At 64.1% G+C, this 12372-nt stretch overlaps 1 protein-coding gene across 1 annotated transcript; it reads right to left on the bottom strand.

Moving 5' to 3' along the window:
* Positions 1-488: 488 nt before the first annotated feature.
* PURB (purine rich element binding protein B) lies at positions 489-1421 on the bottom strand. The gene has a single exon (XM_074940069.1). It carries the CDS (start codon positions 1419-1421, stop codon positions 489-491), a length of 933 nt encoding a protein of 310 aa, XP_074796170.1.
* Between the last annotated feature and the right edge of the window lie 10951 nt (positions 1422-12372).

The following is a 12372-nucleotide window of genomic DNA, read 5'->3' as shown; positions in this document are numbered from 1 at the left end:
ATCAAAACAAGAAAGTGTCCCGTAATCTTCAGCACCCCGCCAGCTGGAACTGGCTCGCTGACGGTTCCAGCGGCGCCCGGAGCGGAGCAGTTTGCATCCCAGAAAACAAGTCTGCAAAGGAAAGGACAGAATGGACGTTGGTCCGGAAACAGGCTCGTCCCAACGCTAGGCCCGAAGCTGCCGGGATTCCCCTCCCGCCCCGGCTAGGCCCGGCCTCCTTCCCCATCGCGACCTGCACTCTCGGATCCGGACAGCTGCGGCGGCCTCTCCCTTCTCTTCAAGCGCCCGGCGGCGGGGGCGGCGCGGCCGCCGGGATGCTGGTTTCCGGGGGGGGGGGGGGGGGGCACGATCTCGAAAGGGGCTGGGCGGGGGGGGAGCCGGGGGCACTCGGGGCCGGGGCCGGGGCGGTGTCTGCGGTGAAGCTGGATTCTCTCTCGGCCGGGGCTGGGGGCTGGCGGCGGCGGCGGCTCCCCGGCCGGGGGCGCCGCTCAGTCGTCGTCCACGTCGTCCCCGTCGGAGTCGTCGCCGGCCCCGCTGCCGCTGCCCGGCCCGGCCGGCCCGGCGCGGCGCTCGTAGAGCTTGTCCCGCTGGCGCTCCTGGATGTCGCGCATCTCCTCGGCGTAGCGGCAGAAGGCGCCGCCGAACTGGGCCCAGGCCTTGCAGGGCACGGTGATGGCGTTGCGGTAGGACGGCTTCACCTCGCTCACGCGCAGGAAGACGCCGTACTTGTTGCAGCCCACGTCGAAGAAGAAGCGCTTGGAGTCCACGGTGATGGACGTGCCCTCGGGCAGCTCCGCGCCCAGCCCGCCCGCGCCGCCGCCGCCCGGGCCGCCCGGCTCCTCCTCGTCGCCGCCGTAGTCGTCGATGAGCTTGGCCAGCGCGTCGCGGAACTCGATGAGGCCCTGGGCCGGCAGCGCGATGGTCTGGCCGCTCTGCAGGCCGGGCGGGCCGGCGGCGAAGCCCGGGCCCGGGCCGCGGTTGACGGTCTGGCGGATGCGCAGGAAGCGGCCGCGCTGGTTCTCCTTCAGGTCCAGGTAGTACTTGCGGTTCTCGCGCACCAGGAACTCGCTCTTCAGCGCGCGGCGCGGCCCGGCCTCCTCGCCCGGCCCGCCCGCCGCCGGCGGCTCGGGGCTGCTGGGGCCCAGCTGCGCGTAGTGCTCGATGAAGTCGCCCAGGTAGTCGCGGAACTCGGCGGCCACCGCCATGGAGAGCGTGAGGCGGCTCTTGGAGCCGCCCGCGCCCACCTCGGCGATCTTGAGGAAGCGGCCCTTGGCGTTCTGCTTCACGTCCAGGTAGAAGCGCTTGTTCTGGATGTCCAGCCGCTTGGAGGCCAGCTCCTGCGTCTCCTGCTCGGGGCCCGGCCCGCGCGGGCCGCCGAACCCGCCGCCGCCGCGCTCGCTGCCGCTGTCCCCGTCCGCCATCTTCTCGCCCCCGCCCGCGCCCCGCCGCGCCGCGCGCCCCGCTTCCGGCGCCGGCCTGCGCGCACGCGCCGGAAGCGGGCGACGTGCGCCAGGCCCCGCCCCGCGAGGCGTGCGGGCGCGCGCTCCTCGCCCCGCCCCGCGGCGACGAGGATGACGTCACCGCCGCACCCGCGACGTCTTCGCGCGGCGCCGTCGTGTGAGAGACGCGTTCTCGCCCCCTGAGCCCCCGCCCCTCCCCCACAGGAGCCGAACTCGCCCCGCCCCCTGCCCCCCCCACCCCTTCCCCGGCCCGCTCAGCGCTGACCCCCCCCAGCGCCCCCCGCCCCCTTCCCCACCCCGCCCCTCAGGCCAGCCCCCCCCCAACCCCCTGCCCCCTTCCCGGCCCGCCTGCCCGCCCCCCGCCCAGCCCCCCGCCCCCCTGACCCCTTCCCCGGCCCGCTCAGCACTGACCCCCCAGCGCCCCCCGACCCCTTCCCCACCCCTCACCCCCCAGGCCAGCCCAGCCCCCCCCAACCCCCTGCCCCCTTCCCGGCCCGCCTGCCCCCAGCCCAGCCTCCCCCCGACCGGCCCAGCCCCTCCCAACCCACCCCCGACCCCTTCCCCGGTCCGCTCAGTGCTGACCCCCCCCAGCGCCCCCCGACCCCTTCCCCACCCCGCCTGCCCCCCCCAACCCCCTGCCCCCTTCCCGGCCCGCCTGCCCCCAGCCCCCCGCCCCCCTGACCCCTTCCCCGGCCCGTTCAGCACTGACCCCCCAGCGCCCCTCACCCCCCTTCCCTGCCCCTCACCCCCCAGGCCAGCCCAGCCCCCCCCCAACCCCCTGCCCCCTTCCCGGCCCGCCTGTCCCCCAGACCGGCCCGGCCCCTCCCAGCCCCCGACCCCTTCCCCGGCCCGCTCAGCGCTGACCCCCCCCAGCGCCCCCCGACCCCTTCCCCACCCCGCCTGCCCCCCCCCAACCCCCTGCCCCCTTCCCGGCCCGCCTGCCCCCAGCCCAGCCCTCCGCCCCCCTGACCCCTTCCCCGGCCCGTTCAGCACTGACCCCCCAGCGCCCCTCACCCCCCTTCCCTGCCCGCCCCCCAGGCCAGCCCAGCCCCCCCCCCAACCCCCTGCCCCCTTCCCGGCCCTCCTGCCCCCAGCCCAGCCCCCCCCCCGACCAGCCCAGCTCCTCCCAGCCCCCCACCCCCCTGACCCCTTCCCTGGTCCGCTCAGCGCTGACCCCCCCCCAGCGCCCCCCAGCCGGCCCTTGAGAGGAAGGGGCAACAGCAGCTCCCCGCCTTTCCCTGCCAGATTAACTCGACTTCATCCAGGTTACACCCCCCCCCACACCTTGTAGACAAGCCCTAAAGCCAGAGTCACCATCAATTGGTTAGTCTCTAAGGTGCCACAAGTACTCCTTTTCTCAAGGGACTTAAGCGTTACTATGATCTACAAAACCTTCGCTCAGCTGCCACCGAATCCCGTAGGCTACGGTTTGGCAGAACTTTGGCAGCTCCCTACGCATCTACGTTTCTGCCTCTGGGCCTGCTCAGCTCCGCGACTTGCAGTCAGGCAGGGGCAGAGAGCCAGGAACGGACCCCAGGATGCAGATAGGGCCGCTGGGAGTTTTCAGATGCGTTAGCAGGTTACGTTAAAGGCTAACTCATGAAAAATGCCAACTGCCTCCTCTTGTTTGGGCTGTTGGCTGGAGTTAAGAACATGCCCTGTTCCCAGCCTGGGAGCCTCAGCGTTGCTAGCCTCATCTGGGCAGCGAGATCACCGTGACCCAAACTCTGCCCTCCAAAGCCGTGATGGGGGTCAGACCTTCCAGCTGTAAGTGTCGGTGGCTAGCCGAAGGGAGGTGGGCAGCACGAGAGGCTTGTCGCTTTCACACACACACACACACACACACACACAACTCGGAATCAGGAAATCCCAGCTCGTGATTATACCAGAGACAGCTCTGGGAGCCCGGGTGCACACGGCATCGGACAGCCCAGCCAAACCGCCCGGGTTTGATGGAACTGCACGTCACGCAGGTTTCTCTTGGTTCCCGCAACTCGCTCCTGCCTTCCCGTGGCTGCACTCCCTGCTGACAGGTTGTAAGAGCATCCTGGACCCGTCCCCTCCCAGCTCCCCAGCCGAATCGGGCACTTCCCCAGTGCAACCTCCACCTGCCCAAACCAGACTGCTCCTCCCAACAACCTGCTTCAAGCTCCCGCAGTCCAGCTGCCCCAGAACCTCCCGTTCTCACACCCTGCCTCAGCCCCAAGCCCGCGCTGGCCCCACGAACAGCTGAGAGAAAGAGGTAACCTGTATGTGTCACCCCATTATACCACTGTCACGGAGTGTGGGGGAGTCCAGGCCCTGCACCCCTCTTCCTGGGATTCACTGAGACTCTCAGCCAGCCAGTAAAACAGAAGGTTTATTGGACAACAGGAACACAGTCCAAAACAGAGCTTGTGGGTACCCCCAGGACCCCTCAGTGAAGTCCTTCTGGGGGAGCAGGGAGCTTAGACCCCAGCCCTGGGGTTCCCTGTCTTCCTCCACCCAGCCCCAAACTGAAACTAAACCCACCGAGCAGGTTCCCTGCTGCAGCCTCCGTCCACATTCCTGGGCAGAGGTGTCACCTCCCCCTCCCCCTCCTGGCTCAGGTGACAGGCTCTCAGGTCTCCCGTCCCCAGGGCACATTCCCAGGTCAACACTCCCCCCTCCCTGCTGCGTCACATCGTCATATCTCTCCCCCCTTCGAGACTGAACTGAGCGGGGTCACTGTGACCAGTGACCTGGGGAAGTTCGGGGCCCCCTCTCCGGGACAGCGCATCCGCTATCAGGTTGGCACTTCCCTTCACATGGACCACGTCCATGTCGTAATCCTGCAGGAGCAGGCTCCACCTCAGGAGCTTGGCGTTGGCTCCTTTCATCTGGTGCAGCCAGGTCAGGGGAGAGTGGTCGGTGTAGACGGTGAAGTGTCGCCCGAAGAGATAGGGCTCTAGTTTCTTGAGGGCCCACACCATGGCCAGGCACTCCTTCTCGATGGCCGCGTAGTGTTGCTCCCGGGGTAGCAACTTCTTGCTCAGGTACACGATGGGGTGTCTCTCCCCCTTTTCATCCTCCTGCATTAACACCGCCCCCAGTCCCGTGTCGGAGGCGTCGGTGAACACCACAAAGGGCTTGTCAAAGTCTGGGTTTGCCAGAACTGGGCCACTGACCAGAGCCTCCTTCAGCGCCCGGAAAGCCTCCTGGCACTGCTCGGTCCAGACCACCTTGTCTGGCTTCCCCTTCTTTCATAGCTCAGTGATGGGGGTGGCTATGGCGCTAAAGTGAGGCACAAACCTTCGATAGTATCCTGCCATCCCAATAAAGGCTTGGACCTGCTTTTTGGTGTGGGGAGCGGGCCAGTCTCTGATCACCTCCACCTTGGCCGGTTCCGGCTTTAGGCGGCCGCTCCCCACCCGATGGCCCAGGTAAGATACTTCAGCCATCCCCACCTTGCACTTCTCCGCTTTGACAGTCAGCCCAGCCCCCTGGAGTCGGTCCAGCACTTGTCTAACCTGGGACACGTGGTCCTCCCAGGTCTGGCTAAAGACACAGATGTCGTCAATATACGCCACGGCAAAACTCTCCATCCCCCTCAGGAGCTGGTCCACCAGGCGCTGGAAGGTGGCCGGCGCTCCCTTGAGGCCGAAAGGCAGGGTCAGAAACTCATAGAGCCCCAGAGGGGTGATAAAGGCCGATTTCAGCCGGGCATCTGCATCCAGCGGCACCTGCCAGTAGCCCTTTGTAAGGTCCATGGTGGTAAGGTACCGAGCTCCTCCCAGCTTGTCTAGGAGCTCGTCCGGCCTGGGCATGGGGTAGGCATCCGATACAGTGATGGCATTGAGCTTCCGATAGTCCACACAGAACCGGACTGACCCATCCTTTTTGGGGACCAGCACCACCGGCGAGGCCCAAGGGCTGGCCGATGGCTGGATCACCCCCAAAGCCAGCATGTCCCGGACCTCTCTTTCCAGGTCCTGAGCAGTTTTCCCTGTGACTCGGAAGGGGGAGCATCTTATCGGCGGGTGCGACCCTGTCTGCACCCGGTGGACAGTCAGATTAGTGCGTCCAGGCTGGTTGGAAAACAGCTGTCGGTACGGATGCAGCACCCCCCTGACCTCAGCTTGCTGGGCAGGGGTGAGCTGATCCGAGAGGGGGATTGTTTCCAGGGGGGAACCAGCTCTGGTCCCAGGGAATAGATCTACTAAAGGGTCATCTCCCTGCTCCTCCCACTGACCACACACAGCTAACACCACATTCCCCCTGGCATAATATGGCTTCATCATATTCACATGGTACACCCGGCGGTGGTGGGCCCGGTTCGACAGCTCCACCACATAGTTTACCTCATTGAGCTGCTTGACGACCTTGAACGGGCCCTCCCAGGCGGCCTGTAGTTTGTTCTTTCTCACGGGGATGAGAACCATCACCTGATCCCCGGTGGCGTAGGCACGGGCCCGCGCCGTGCGGTCATACCAGACCTTCTGCTTCCTCTGGGCTCTGGCCAGATTCTCCCTGGCCAGGCCCATGAGTTCAGCCAGTCTCTCTCGGAAGGTCAGGACATACTCCACCACTGACTCTCCATCGGGAGTGGCCTTCCCCTCCCACTCGTCTCTCATCAGGTCCAGGGGGCCCCTCACCCTCCTTCCATATAACAGTTCGAAAGGCGAAAATCCGGTAGACTCCTGGGGCACCTCCCTGTACGCGAACAGCAGGTGAGGTAAGTACTTGTCCCAATCCTGCGGGTGCTGGTTCATAAAGGTTTTCAGCATCATCTTTAGCGTCCCGTTAAACCTCTCCACCAGCCCATTGGACTGGGGGTGATACGCTGAGGCCCAGTCATGCCGGACCCCACATTTCTCCCACAAGCACCGGAGCAGGGCCGACATGAAGTTGGAGCCTTGGTCTGTCAAGACTTCCCTGGGGAACCCCACTCGGCTGAAAATGGTCAGGAGCGCATCTGCCACGGTGTCTGCTTCAATGGAAGCTAAGGGCACTGCCTCGGGGTAGCGGGTGGCGAAATCTACCACCACCAGAATGTATTTCTTCCCCGACCGGGTCGTCTTGCTGAGAGGCCCCACGATGTCCATGGCCACCTTCTGGAAAGGCTCCTCTATGATGGGCAAAGGTCTCAACGCCGCTTTCCCCTTGTCCCGGGCCTTCCCCACCCTCTGACAGGGGTCACAGGATCGGCAATACTGCCGGACGGTGGTAAAGACCCCGGGCCAGTAAAAGTTCTGTAGCAACCTCTGCCGGGTGCGCCGGATTCCCTGGTGCCCTGCGAGGGGGATGTCATGGGCCAGGGACAGGAGCTTGCGGCGGTACTTCTGGGGGACCCCCAGCTGCCTCCTGATCCCACAGGACTCCCCTTCCCCTGGGGGAGCCCATTCTCGGTACAGGAACCCCTTCTCCCACAGGAACCTCTCCTGGCAGCCTCTCCTCATGGTCCGTCCCTCACTGAGGTCGGCCAGGTCCCTGAGCTTCTGCAAGGAGGGATCTTTCCTCAACTCGGCCTGGAACTCAGCGGCTGGGGAAGGGATGGGGCCCGGTTCCCCCTCCGTGGCCAGGTCTGAGGCCGCAGCCTCTCTGAGCCGTGCCCCTCGGCGCTCCCTCCCCACCCGAGTAGGGTCTCGCGCCTCCAGTGTGGTACCCTCCCCAGGGTCAGGTCGCAGTGCCCCTCGCCGGCTCTGGCTACGGGTCACAACCAGGGCGGTCTGGGGGTCGCTTGGCCAGTCCTCTAGGTCCCCCCCCATCAAAACTTCAGTGGGCAAATGGTGGTGTACCCCCACATCCTTGGGGCCCTCCTTGGTCCCCCATTTCAGGTGTACCCTTGCCACGGGCACCTTAAATGGGGTCCCGCCCACCCCCGTCAGGGTCAGGTAGGTGTTGGGCACCACCCGATCTGGGGCCACCACCTCGGGCCGGGCCAGCGTCACCTCCGCGCCCGTATCCCAGTATCCATTGACCTTCCTCCCATCCACCTCCAGGGGAACAAGGCACTCTCTCCGGAGGGACAGCCCCGCACCCACCCTGTAAACCGAGCACCCTGAGTCCAGAGCCTCCAGCCCTCTGGCGGGGCTGGCTGGGGGTACTCTTCCCTCCTGAGCAGGTGGCAAACTGGTAGCCCCCCTTTCCTGGGTCGCCTGCCCCTCGTCCAGCTGAGTCCCTACCCAGTTAACCCTGGGTAGGTTGGGTCTGCTCAGTTTGTCCCTGAGCCCGGGGCACTGGGCCCGTACGTGGCCTCTCTGGCCACAGTGATAGCAGCTCAGGTCACGTTGGTCCCCTCGAACGGGTCGGAGGGGCCCGACACCAGGCGTTCCCCTTTGGAGGGGGTTCTCCCTATTTCCCCGCTGGGAGGCCCCATGGTGACTCTCTCGCTGCATCGGGGGGGGCCTGTTCTTTTGGGACTCCTCCCGGCTACCCCCTGACCGACTGTTCACAAACTCGTCGGCCAGCTGCCCTGCATGCTGGGGGTTCGCGAGCTTTTTGTCCACCAGCCACAGCCTCAGGTCGGAAGGGCACTGTTCATACAGGTGCTCCAGTACAAACAGGTCAAGCAGGTCCTCTTTAGTTCGGGCCCCCGCTGTCCACTTGCGGGCATATCCCTGCATCCTGTTGACCAGTTGTAGGTAGGTGACCTCAGGCGTTTTACGCTGACTCCGGAACCTTCTCCGGTACATCTCGGGGGTCAGCCCAAACTCACGGAGCAGGGCCTGTTTGAACAGTTCATAGTCCCCTGCCTCTGCCCCTGTCATCCGGCTGTACACCTCCACGGCTTTGGGGTCCAGTAAGGGGGTGAGGAACTGGAGCCTGTCGGCAGGGTCAACCCTGTGCAGCTCGCAGGCATTCTCAAAGGCCGTCAGGAAGCTATCTATGTCCTCCCCCTCCTTCCGCTGGGCCAGGAAGCACTTATCAAAGCTCCTTGCAGTCTTGGGTCCCCCCGCACTCACCTGCTCCTCAGCCTGGCCAGCTCCAGCTCATGCTGTCTTTGTTTCTCCTTCTCCTGCTGCTCATGTTGACGCTCCCTCTCCTTCTCCTGACGCTCCCTCTCCTTCTCCTCCTGCTCATGTTGACGTTGTTTCTCCTTCTCCTCCTGCTCATGTTGACGTTGTTTCTCCTCATGTTGACGTTGTTTTTCATGATCCTCCAGCTCCCTCATTTTCCTCTCCCTCTCCCATTCCAGCCGCATCCGCTCCAGGGATGGGGAGCTCCGCGGGGAGGATCCCCTGCTGGCTGCTGGGGTCAGGGGGCCCTCGGTATTCGCTGGGCTTCCCACAACCCCTCCCCCAGGCATAGGTAGGAAGGGTCTCGGGGTGTCCTGGGCAGCAGTCTGACCCCTCCCAGCCTGGTCAGGCCCCAGGGCCCACGCTGCGTCCGCCGGGCGGCTTCCCTCAGGGACAGGGATCGGGTCATCCAAGCGATCCCTCTCCTCCAGCTGGGCAATCAGCTGTTCCTTGGTGGACCTCCCGACGCGCAGCCCCCTCTGCCTGCACAGCTCCACCAGGTCGCTCTTAAGGCGTTTAGCGTACATCTCCCGGCTGGCCACTCGCAGGCCGGGCAGCTGTCCACGGTTTCCAGGAAAAGCCCCTAGTGTGCCAGTCCTTCTTGAGGTCACCACCTCTTTGCCAGGGTCGAGCTGCAGACTCCTCCGCCCCTGGGACCGCTCGCTGCAATCCCCCGGGGGACCCTGTTACTGCAAAAGTCCTTCTCTCTGGTCACACACTCCCAGGAGTTAACCGCCCCCTGAAACCGTCTCTCTCTGAATCTTCAGCACGCCTGGTCCCCGTCAATCCCCCTTCGTTTTACTGTTCCCCAGTCACTTACTGCAGGAAGCGCCGTTCACGGGGTGCAGTAGATCCCACCGCTGCCACCAGTTGTCACGGAGTGTGGGGGAGTCCAGGCCCTGCACCCCTCTTCCTGGGATTCACTGAGACTCTCAGCCAGCCAGTAAAACAGAAGGTTTATTGGACAACAGGAACACAGTCCAAAACAGAGCTTGTGGGTACACCCAGGACCCCTCAGTGAAGTCCTTCTGGGGGAGCAGGGAGCTTAGACCCCAGCCCTGGGGTTCCCTGTCTTCCTCCACCCAGCCCCAAACTGAAACTAAACCCACCGAGCAGGTTCCCTGCTGCAGCCTCCGTCCACATTCCTGGGCAGAGGTGTTACCTCCCCCTCCCCCTCCTGGCTCAGGTGACAGGCTCTCAGGTCTCCCGTCCCCAGGGCACATTCCCAGGTCAACACTCCCCCCTCCCTGCTGCGTCACATCGTCACAACCACCATGCACAGTGTGTGAACACTGGGGAGTCCTAGCTCTTATCTGGCTTTTTTAACCCATTGAGCTCCAAGCGCTTTACAGAGGGGGTCAGTAGAATTATCCCCTGTTTACCGGTGGGGAAACTGAGGCAGTGAGGGGCAGTGACTTGTCCAAGCAGACCAGCGGCAGGGCTGACAATGGAACCAAGGTCTCCTGACTGCTGGCCCTGTGCTTGGCTTCTTCTCCCTGCTAACCAAGGGGCAGAGGTCCGGGGATGCTGAGGGGCGCTCTTGTTAACTCAGCCCTGGGGAAATCCTTGCCCCAGCACGCTCTGCCTGGAGCTCTTTGCCTGTGCGGCTGGGTTAGCTGCGAGGAGCCCTGGTATCTGGTCCCAGCATTCCCACTTGCTTGCCTCTGCCTGAGTTATTTCCGCTCGCTGGGCCTCTGTTTCCCTGGCTGGGAGTTAGGGGCAAGTGGCGTTATTGTTACAGGTGAGGCTGGAGATTGGTGGAGGTACCTCTGCTAGCACGAAGGGAGAGGACTCTTGGCGTGGCATAGATCCAGGCCTTGCTGTCCCCCGGGAGTCACCATGACAGACCATAACAATTGGCTGGTAACAGCCTGCGAATCCCAGCGATATGAATCCGGTGAGATTCCAGACAGACCGAGTGCTCAGCCGTGCTGGGGGCAGTTTCCAGCAGCTCCCACTGACTCACCAGCCGCTCTGGCCTGCAGTGTGACACCGACGGGCAATCCTGGGATCTTCTCATACATGGTTATGAAGTGCATTATTTACAGGAGCTCCTAGAAGCCTCAAAACCCAGGGCCTCGTTGTGTGAGGTGCTGCTCGGACCCACAGTGAGAGAGAGGCCTGCCCCTGACGAGCTCACGATCTAAATTAACTCCCCCAGACCTTGTCAGCACAGAGTTACGGGTGCCCAGTGCTGCCTCGCGTCCTTCCAGAAGGTGGCGGGGGCCGAATGACCTGAAACCCAGACAACACAAAGTGATGGGACGAGCCACTCCCAGCCCGTGGCCCTGGCCTGTCAGTTATGCTGAGGCCTGGCTGCCTGCACATCTGCCCCAGCACTGCTGCACGTGTGGATTTCACTCTCCGTGGTTTGCCAGTTTGGATTGCCCCCTTGCTGGCGTTCCCCGGGGCATCCTCCAGAAGGCCTGAACCCACGTTTTCCCACAGGAGCTGTGGGGGCCGGGCACTAGCTGAGATGAGTCGCGGGGGCGGGGGCTGGGGCTCAGTTTGGCGTTTGAGGCCCAGGTGTCTGGGAATTAAACATTTAGATACAGCAGAGGATTTTGTTATCACAGGCTTTTTAGGGGGGTCTGTCTGGGGAACCCTCCCGCAACTGATCCCAAATTTGGACCACTCTCCCTACCAAGGACTGCCATGGGACACTGCATGGAGCGAGGCGTGTGGATTTTACAGCACTTAGAGCCTTGTTTTAAACAGTGAGCGAGTCTCGCCCTTCCCTGCTGCGATAGTCACGGCAGAGGGTGGGAGGGAGGGAAAGAGAGGCCCAGAGAGGGCAGATGACTCGTCCTGGGCCACGCAGCAAGGGAGGGGCAGGGCAGGGCAGGGAGGCCCCAGGGTCCTGGCACACACAGACGCACTCAGTCCCTCCCAGCTGCCCCGACCCCAGTGCAGCCGCAGTGATCTCTGCTAATGTCGGTCTGCATGCGGGCGGCTCAGCTGCTGGGGCCCTTTCCAGCTCTGGGAGAGGGTTTGAGGGCTGGCTAGATCCTGCTGTTTCTCTGCGGTGGGGAAAGCGAGTCACGCCAGGTCCTAGTGGCCCTGGGCTCCCAAGCGCGTGAGGGCTTGTGGGTAATGCAGAGAGCTGTGACCCAGGGCAGCTGCGACTGTACCTGAGCCAGCAGGGCCCTGTGTGTGAATGCTGCACGCCCGCACGCTCGCCTGTCCCCCGCCACTTGATTTATTAATTGTCCCCTGCTGCTGGCGTCTTTGCGTAGCGTGGTGCCGTGCCGGGGCTGGGCTGTGGTTCCCGTGCAGAGGGTTGATGGGAACGGCGGGACGCTAGGCCAGGCCAGGATCGATCCGGCGCTAAGGACGCTCCGTGCCGGAGCACGCCCCAGGCAGGGTCCAGTCAGACGCGGCGATTGGCTGGCGGATCTTGGGCCTGTTTTCTGCCTTGCAGAGGGTCAGGCTGCAGCGGACATGAGCTGAGCCTGAGCTGTACAAGTGGCGGGGGGCTCTTCCCTCGAGGCCCGGGGCTGTTCAGAGCCTGGCTGGGCCCGTTTCTCGCTGGGATCTGTTCCGAGCCTGGCTGACAGCGGGGACCAATGCTGAGAGCACAGTAACTTCTTCATGCTTCAGTTCCTTTCGCCCCACACTGTACCTCCAGCCCCACGGAAATGCAGCCACCTCGGGGTGGAGGGCAGCCGGCAGCACACAGCGGCCACAAGAAGGGTGAAAGGAGGGAATGCTGTCTGCAGACACCTGAGCAAATCCCTTCGGAGAAGCCACCAGGGAGCTCAAATGTCCAGGCCCAGCTGATGAGCCGGGGTGTAAAGACTCGTGCGATAACCAGCCTGGTGCTCCCGGAACCCAGCCGCCGGGGGAGACGCCAGCGCCAGCGCCAGGTTCGATCGCTGAACCATAGAGAACAGAACCGAGCCCCCACCCAGTGATCTGGGAAAGCAGCCCCGCCC

Source organism: Natator depressus, chromosome 26 (assembly GCF_965152275.1).
Source record: "Natator depressus isolate rNatDep1 chromosome 26, rNatDep2.hap1, whole genome shotgun sequence".
In the NCBI taxonomy this organism is placed as follows: domain Eukaryota; kingdom Metazoa; phylum Chordata; order Testudines; family Cheloniidae; genus Natator; species Natator depressus.
The sequence above is the reverse complement of the archived record's forward strand: the minus strand, read 5'-3'. Positions and strand labels throughout refer to the sequence as shown.

Bases quoted from the DNA above. Each gene is read 5' to 3' on its own strand.
- PURB (XM_074940069.1), bottom strand. From the start codon at position 1,421: ATGGCGGACGGGGACAGCGGCAGCGAGCGCGGCGGCGGCGGGTTCGGC.